Raw genomic sequence first — 8,538 nt, 5'->3', positions numbered from 1 at the left:
TCAAAACCGGCACCTATTAGGGCCATATAGGTGCCGGTTCAAGCCTAAAAACCGGCACCTATTTGTTGGGTTAAAAAAAAATACAGCCCACATCCATATAGCACATTCCACATTCCACAATCACAAATCACAATCACAATCACAATCACAATCCACAATCCACAATCAACAATCCACAATTCAATTCACAATTCACAATTCACAATTCACAATCACAATGCACATTCCACATTCCACATTCCACATTCACATTCACATTCACATTCACAATCACAATCACAATTCACAACCTTTCACTTTCACTTTCACTTTCACTTTCACATTCACATTCATCACAACAAATAAAAACCTACAAGCCATTCATCACAACATATAAAAACCTACAAGCCTAAGTCAAAATTCGTAAATCCAAAAATTCCTATCTTTAAATCCTAAACATTTGCATATATATCCTAACTCAAAATATACCTAGTTTAAAATTCCTAAGTTAAAAGATTGTAAGTCTAAAATTTTTTAAGTCCAAAAATTCCTATGTCTAAATTGTGAACATTAATTTGAAAAATTCCTAAGTATGCAATATCTAAGAATTCATAAGTGCAAAAATATAAATGCGATTGTATTTTACCTCCAACATGGGGTGAGCATATGATTTTAAGAGTTTCTTGTCCTCAAGTCATCGAGCCTATAATAGAAAACAAAAGAATAGAATCCATAATAATAGCAAATATTCAAATGCATTACACATAAAGTAAACTTCCATAAAGTACACTTCCATAGTTCATGCATAAACACTAATTAAATACATTTTTTTCACATAAATCTAGCTAGTTGGTTTTTCTTTTCCTAGGAGATAATTTCTTCGCGACTTGGTCCCGAGGAGGAGGGGCAGAAGATTGCACTCGTTGTGGGGCCTTGTTGATGTTGTATTCGCCAGTTGGGTCTACGACATGACGACAGATGAACCCGCAAAACTCATCAGTGAGAGCTTTGAAGACGTGTGGTAGAATTTCACTTGTATCGAGACCCAATTTTTGCAACACAAGGATGGAAGCGCGTAAAAATTTACTTAGTACTTAAATAGAATTGCTCAATGTTATGACTTAGGTACCTGAAGCATGTCATACCTCAGCATTGCGGTGATTGTATCCATCCTCTACAAATTATAGCATGTACCGCATGACATAGAATCCGCAGAGGTCGGTGGCCTCTGGTTGACAAAGGATATATTTATGTTCGAAGATCCGAAATTCAGTTGCATCAATCTTGCATCTCCCATACGATCTTCCGGACCTACGGTACTTCTTATATGCCCTATTTAGTGCACTAAAAATAGTTTGGTACTTGTCTATCCCTCTCCTTAGGCTATCATATATGCAAATCGAACTGTCGTCGATGTTGTTCCTTTACCTGACGGGCCACCTCTAATCTCATACATTTGGCCTCCTCTTCTCTCGTGGGTCTTCTTGGACGGGCCCGATACATGTGTGCATCATCCGGGAACCATTCCTTCCATGGAACAGAACCAACGCCTCTCGTGTGTCCAGGGTGCTCTTTCGTCCCCAGTGCCACTATGAGTTCATCTTTTTCTCTTACTGGCACATATTTACCCTGTCTCGCCAAGGAAACGGCCTCGGTGATCTTTTCTTTCAGCTCTTGCTGTCGAGGTCCCTGAGTGACCAACTCCCCTGAATCCGATAATTGAGCCTTCCTGGCATACGCGTAGTGCTTTGTCTGGGTCCCCCATCCATCTGTCTCGACAACTATACCTGCTTGGCGCAGTTGTTCCTCCTTCTCTTCCTATTTGGGGATATTCTTAGCATATCCGCTTGGGCCAAGTCGGTGTGGATACTTGTTCAGCGCGGAGTTGGCCTTGTTTAGGGCGCTCACTTCTCTTGCCTCCTCAGATGTTTTCCAGTTCACAACCTCATCCCAGTAATCTGTCAACTTCTGATACCTGGGTTTCTCAAAATCCGGGGTCCGGTTGCGTTGGACGAACTTCGCGTTCAAGTCAGTCCTCCACTTTCTGAATAATGTGCACATCTTCAATAGGGCTCCCTTCTTTGCTAACTCTTCTTGGCCTTTTGGAAAGGTGAATATCAGCTTCATCTTTCGCCAACATTCTTCCTTCAGGTTATCTGGCACCGTCCAGTCGAGTTGTGTTACATCATTTGTTTTCCAATGTCTATACTTGATGGGAATGAAATCCTTGACGATACATCCACACGCCCTACCATAGGGAGTCACCGCCGTCGATGGTTCGTGTGGCCACCCAGTTTCAGTGAGCACTGTCACAACGTATTTTGTGCTCTCAAAACTGCTACAAGCACAAAACAGGAACATATTTGCTCTGAGATGGCGGGTTGCCAACTTAATGACCTCCTCGCCAAAATATGGCAGGCTGCCAATTGCGTGGCCTCCATGCCATGGTGTACTAGGTCGTCATCGATTATGTGTGGCAGTATAAATAGAGACGAGAATAAAGGGCAATTCAAAATTAGTGACCAAAAGAGAGTGAGAGAGAGAGCGTGTGGATAAGAGAGATAGAGGGTGAAGTGGGTAGGTGGCTGGACGGGTAATTAAATAGTAGGAGATAGGTGCCGGTTTTATACCCTAATCCGACACAATTCACAAATCACAAAAATAAATGAAATACTGCCACACATAATCTCCCACCATATGAATTTCATCATCGAGCAGCAAGTTATATTCACATGGGCAGTTTGGAAAGATTGGGGAAATGTTCAGATGTGCATGCCAAGATATACTTCTCCTTTACCAAACAAGAAATGAAGATGATGGATCATGGAAACAGAACCTAAGGGCATGAACATATTAATACTAGTAATATAACCTAAGTAAGCAAGTTTCATATATTTTAAATCATAGTCAGGACTCAGGGCAGCACCATAAGAGTTTCAGAAATTATGAAGCCTTACAATATGGCTAAATACTCTAAAACCAGTTTGGCAATTTAAAAGCATAATAACAATAAGAATTTTCATGGGAAACTGAAACAGACATTTGATCATCAGGAAACTGCTGTGATATCCCCTAACTTTGGAATTTCAGATCCAAACCCCAGTCTAAAGCAACAAATCTGGATAAACCAATAGTAAATTTTATGAATAAGACGAATGGTCAAGCATGTCATTAATCAACAAATCAGTAGTAATAATGATGCAGCAACAAGAGGACCAGAGACCAGACAGTAGAGCGCTGATCACTGCAATTCCCATCCCAAACATTCCAATTAGCTGCTTATTTACTGCTATTACGTACTCAACTTGCTATACAGAGCAAATAGTCCCCTTGATGTATAAAGCTCGATTGTTTAGAATCTGAGCCACTTTTAATGTATAAAGCTCGATTGTTTAGAATCTGAACCACACATTTAATGAAATTTACAACTTGATTGTTTAGAATCTGAGCCACTTTTGACACAAAATTTTCAACACAAAATTTATCATAGATGCCACTTGGTTTACCATGCTAGACTTGCCATTTTTCTATATATCCTAACATACAGAATTTTTGTTTTGTGACAGCCCATAAGATAGAGGATGGATGGGGGGGGAGAAGGGTACCTCTGCGTCGGGCCGTCGTTGCCGCCTCCACCTCTGCCTTGCCGCCGCTGCCCCACTTCACCTTGACACCGCACCGCACCGCTGCCGCTGCAAGAACCACAAAAAGTTCAGCACTGCCTAACTCTTCTAAAAACTACAAACAGAATTAAAGCAGCATGATAGTAGAAGGAACCAAATGTAAAAGCAATCAGTGAAGATAAGCATTTAGAATGTTAAACCATGATGACCTTGGAAAGAAGATAGTTTTTGCTTGGAATGAGAGATTCAGTGCAGCATCTACAGGATTAAGAGGCAAAACAAGGACATAATACAATTACGGAAGTAACATTAAATAACTCCTAGATTGAAGCAGAAAATTATATGTTCATTATTTCCTAAAATGCTACCTCTAACATAGACCAAAAATTTACTCAAATGCTAAAGTTCACTTTACATCATAAACTCATAATAGAGCAAAACTAATTGCTTTGCAAGACAAACATGAAGTCGTCAGAATCTACTCAAACATAGAAATATTGCACTAGTTCACATCAAAATAAGGTATATCTCCTCTTTTTCACCATATTTGCCAAAGCCCACAATGTACAATACCAAAATGGTAATAAGATTTTCTTTTCCGACGACAAACAATCAATTAGACCTAAATTTTCAACCAGCTCTGAATTCCTTGGTATGTATGTTTGATGTGCAATTGTGCATAGTGTGTGTGCATGTGTGTATTCAGTGTAAACAAAAAAAAATCTCAAAATTAGAGCCCCTGGCAGCAGCAGCAGGAGGCGGAGGTCGAGGAGGCAGGAGGAAGAAGAAGAGGAGGAGGATAGGCTTACCGTCGGGATGGATCTACCGCCGCCGCTGCCGCTCACCTCCTCCTCGCAGCCGCACGCCGTCGAGGCCTCCTCACCGCCGCGTCGAGCCGTCGCATCGCCGCGCGCCATCGAGGCCTTCTCACCGCCGCGTCGAGCCGCCGCACCGCCGCGCGCCGTCGAGCCCTCCTCGCCGCCGTACCACCGCCGTCGCCCTCCTCCTGCGCCGCGCCAAATGGATAAGGGAGAGAGAGCCCTGGCAGCTGCCGCCCTTCTCCCGCACCCTGGCAGCCGCCGCCCTCCTCCCACACCACTGCCGCCGCGCCAAATGGATAAGGGAGAGAGAGCCCTGGCCGCCGCCGCTCTCCTCCCGCACCCTCGCTGCCGCCGCTGCTGCATAGGGTGAGGAGGGGGCCGCGCCGCGCTCGCCGCCGCCGCCCCCGCCACTGCCGCCGAGGGTGAGGAGGGTGACGATGGTGAGAGAGTGAAGGGATAAGGGAGAGAGAGAGAGAGAGTGAGGGCATTTTAGAAAAGGAGATAGGTGCCGGTTCTACAACTAATAGGTGCCGGTTCTAACACCAATCCGGCACCTTCGACTATTGGAATTTTTTTTTCTTAAAAGATTACAGGCAAAAACATTTTCAAATTTTATAATAAGTAGAGTTAAGTGTGTTATATAAATGTAACTTTATACAGTATTAATTATAAATAACAATTTCTTTCTTAAATTTATGTTTCACTATAAAATAGGCATGTTACTTAATATGTTCCAAAAAAGAGTATAAAGGGTAAAAAAAAGAAATTAAATATTCTCATCTGTTGTGGGTGGCGGTGGCTCATCGGGCTGATCGTAGTCATCTTCGTCGATGATATTCCCCATTCCGACAATACTTCGCTTGCCTTCGAGTACAACATGACATGGCCTCACGAGTGATGGGTCCTTGATATAGAATATTTGCTTAACGGACTTTGCGAGCACGAATGATTCATCTTCATAGCCAACATCATTGAGGTCAACGATGATCGTTCCATGCTTGTCAATCTTCAAACCCCTTGGAATTTTGACCCATTTGCATTGGAATAGAGGGACTTTGAGGGCTCCATAATCTAACTCCCAGATTGACTCTATGAAACCGCAATAAGTCTACTTGTTGCCACCGTCATCGTAGGCGTCGATGCGCACGCCACTGTTTTGATTTGTACTCTTGTTGTCCCGGGCCTTGGTGTAAAAGGTATACCCGTTCATATCATAGCCCTGGTACGTGTGGATTGTGTTGGATGGCCCCCGAGATAAAGAAAAAAGGGCACCATTGATGTCTGCAGTTGTCAGGTACTCCATCAACCATTTCCCAAATTGAAGTTTATGCATCTTCGCGAGCCATGCTGCTCCTTTCCTGGGATTGTCTCTGTGGAGTACATCCAAGTGCATGTCCACGTACGGAGCTACCAAAGCTGACTGTCGTAACACTGCAAAATGGGCTTGTCTTATGGTTTGTCGATCAGGGGCAAAAATTCTCCTGTGACCTAATGTTCCCTTTCCAAGCATCCTGCCCTCGTGACGGGGCACAGGAACACCGATAGGTTGTAGATCCATGTAATCTATACAGAATTCGACCACCTCCTCTGTTGCATAACCCTCGACGATGCTGCCTTCGGGTCTCGATCTATTCCTAACATATTTCTTTATGATGCCCATAAACCTCTCGAAAGCCCACATGCTATGCAAATATGCTGGACCTAAGATCTTTACTTGTTCCACAAGATGAACAATCAGATGCACCATGATATCGAAGAAAGAAAGAGGGAACAACATCTCCAACTGGCAAAGGTTGAGAATCGCATCCTCCTGAAGCTTACCTAATGAAGCCGGATCGATAACCTTTTGGTTTATCGCTTTGAAGAACTGGCACAACTTGATGATTGGGTCTCGGACCTTTTCTGGAAGGATACCCCTGATTGCGACCGATAGCAGCTGCGTCATAAGAACATGGCAATCATGTGACTTTATTCCAACCAACCTCTTATCTTTCATGCTAACCAGTCTCTTAATGTTCGCACAGTAACCGGATGGGACTTTGATACCCTGCAGGCATTCCAACATACTCGTTTTTTCTGCAGCACTAAGAGTGTAGCATGCCGGAGGTAGGTAGTAGTGGCCATTTCCTCTGTCCTGAAGATGCAGCTCTTTCCTGATGCCCATGTCTTCGAGATCTTTCCGTGCTTGCAAAGTGTCTTTCATCTTGCCAGGTGTGTTCAACAATACCCCGAGCACGCCTTCGCACACATTCTTCTCCACGTGCATCACATCAATCGCATGACGAATATCCAGGTCTTCCCAATATGGCAAATCCCAAAAGACAGACTTCTTTTTGAATAGAGGGGTCTCACCGCTCGATGTGGATGCACATGTGCTTCCGCTCCCTTTACCGAATACAACTCTGAGATACTTCACCTCCGCCAAGATCTCACTTCCGGTTCTAAAAATTGGACGTCCATCCATTTCCATTGTCCCATCAAAAGCATCTTTATTTCGGCGGTACGGGTGATCCCGCCTGAGGAACCTCCGATGGCGCATGTACACGGTCTTCCGACAGTGATTCATCCACTTGCCTCCTGTTTGGGCCATGCACCTTACACATGCTTTTGCCCTTCACCGTTTGGCCCGACGTGTTTCCAAGTGCTGGGTAGTCTGTTATTGTCCCTAACAAAATAGCCCGACATGTGAAGTGTTCTCGCTTGTACGCATCCCACATCCGCACGCCTTCCGTCCATAGTGTATGAAGATCCTCTACCAGCGGCTTGAAGTACACATCGATATCGTTGCCAGGTTGTTTAGGCCCTTGAATCAGAAGTGGCATCATGATGTACTTACGCTTCAAATAGAGCCAGTAAGGGAGATTGTAGATAATAACAGCCACTGGCCATGTGCTATGATGACTGCTCATGTTACCAAACGGGTTCATGCCATCAGTGCTTAGTGCAATCCTCACATTTCTGATGTCGTGAGAAAACTCTTTTTGGTACTTCCTGTCTATCTTTCTCCACTGAGACCCATCAGCTGGGTGTCGTATCATTCCATCTTTTTTACGCTCTTCGTGGTGCCAACGCATCAGCTTGGCATGCTTTTTGTTTGCATACATACGTTCCAAACGGGGGATGATTGGAAAATACCAAACGACCTTCACCGGCACTCTTTTCTTATTTCCACCCTCATCATCCCTGTCTCCACACTTATAGCGGGAAGCCTTGCATACCGGGCATTGCTCCAAATCTGCAAATTCACCACGATACAGAATGCAATCATTTAGACAAGCGTGAATTTTCTGTATGTCAAGACCAAGGGGACATATAACTTTTTTGGCTTGGTACGTCGATTCTGGCAAGACATTGTCCGTAGGAAGAATTTCTTTCAAGAGCTCTAACAACTCAGTGAAGCTCTTATCGGACCATCCGTTGCTCGCCTTCAGGTGAAGCAGCGATAGGACCACTTGGAGATTGCTGTGCTCCGCCTTACATCCATTGTAAATTGGAGTTTTTGAGTCCTTCACCATGGTTGTGAACTTGTGATATTCCCTATCATCAGTGCCAAATCTCTCCCCGTCGCGCAGCATCTGATCTAGATTTGGTTCACCGTGATCGACACATGTTTGGTCCTCCTCCTCCTGGTAGCCAACATCTGCATCATGCCCGTGACAATTGCCGGCACTTCCCTCCCCTTGCTCCTCCTCGCCAAGGAAGTTGTCCATAAAACCCCTTGTAAGGAGATGTGAATGGACCCGCTGAGCTGGAAGTTGTCTGTCTTTCTTGCAATCATGGCATGGACATCAAATATATTCTAGTGCATCAACTGAGTTTGTGCTAGTGGCCACGGCAACGAGAGCCGTTACTCCCCTGAAATACTCCACAGAGTCACGATCCGCTGTAGTTATCCATTCTAGATCCATTATATCCAATGGGTACCTGTGATTATTATCGTTTATTACAAACCGTGAAGGAAAAAAACAATGAAGATTTCATAATTTACAAGCACATTAGAATAAAAACAATGAGGAATGACCATTTTACCCTACGATGAAATTGAGGTTTTAGCACACACTCAAGTCACCTTAACTAGATAGTCATGGCTAACGAAAAGATAAAAAAAAATTCTA

General features: G+C 44.0%; 1 protein-coding gene and 1 long non-coding RNA gene across 3 annotated transcripts; both read right to left on the bottom strand.

Annotated features, from left to right (window-relative positions):
• Nucleotides 1-694: 694 nt before the first annotated feature.
• On the bottom strand, nt 695-4,866 carry LOC127765189 (uncharacterized). 2 transcript variants are annotated; one of them, XR_008016085.1, is made up of 3 exons: nt 4,412-4,866; nt 3,585-3,671; nt 695-3,097 (listed from the first exon to the last, which is right to left on the bottom strand). It is a non-coding gene; the product is annotated as an uncharacterized LOC127765189 (long non-coding RNA). The 2 variants fall into 2 exon arrangements; XR_008016092.1 differs by having other exon boundaries at nt 695-940.
• Nucleotides 4,867-5,189: 323 nt separating this feature from the next.
• Nucleotides 5,190-8,133, bottom strand: LOC127778549 (uncharacterized). The gene is made up of 3 exons (XM_052305201.1): nt 6,998-8,133; nt 5,536-6,864; nt 5,190-5,439 (listed from the first exon to the last, which is right to left on the bottom strand). The coding sequence occupies exons 1-3, from the start codon at nt 8,131-8,133 to the stop codon at nt 5,190-5,192; spliced, it is 2,715 nt and encodes a 904-aa protein (XP_052161161.1).
• Nucleotides 8,134-8,538: the final 405 nt, after the last annotated feature.

This window comes from Oryza glaberrima, chromosome 1 (genome assembly GCF_000147395.1).
Source record: "Oryza glaberrima chromosome 1, OglaRS2, whole genome shotgun sequence".
NCBI classification, from domain to species: Eukaryota; Viridiplantae; Streptophyta; class Magnoliopsida; order Poales; family Poaceae; genus Oryza; species Oryza glaberrima.
The sequence above is the reverse complement of the archived record's forward strand: the minus strand, read 5'-3'. Positions and strand labels throughout refer to the sequence as shown.

Bases quoted from the DNA above. Each gene is read 5' to 3' on its own strand.
- LOC127778549 (XM_052305201.1), bottom strand. From the start codon at position 8,133: ATGGACAACTTCCTTGGCGAGGAGGAGCAAGGGGAGGGAAGTGCCGGC. The intron at 6,865-6,997 runs GCAAGTGGATGA...TCCAATTTTTAG, and splicing joins GTGCATGGCCCAAACAGGAG to AACCGGAAGTGAGATCTTGG. The intron at 5,440-5,535 runs GTAGACTTATTG...CAAAATTCCAAG, and splicing joins TACGATGACGGTGGCAACAA to GGGTTTGAAGATTGACAAGC.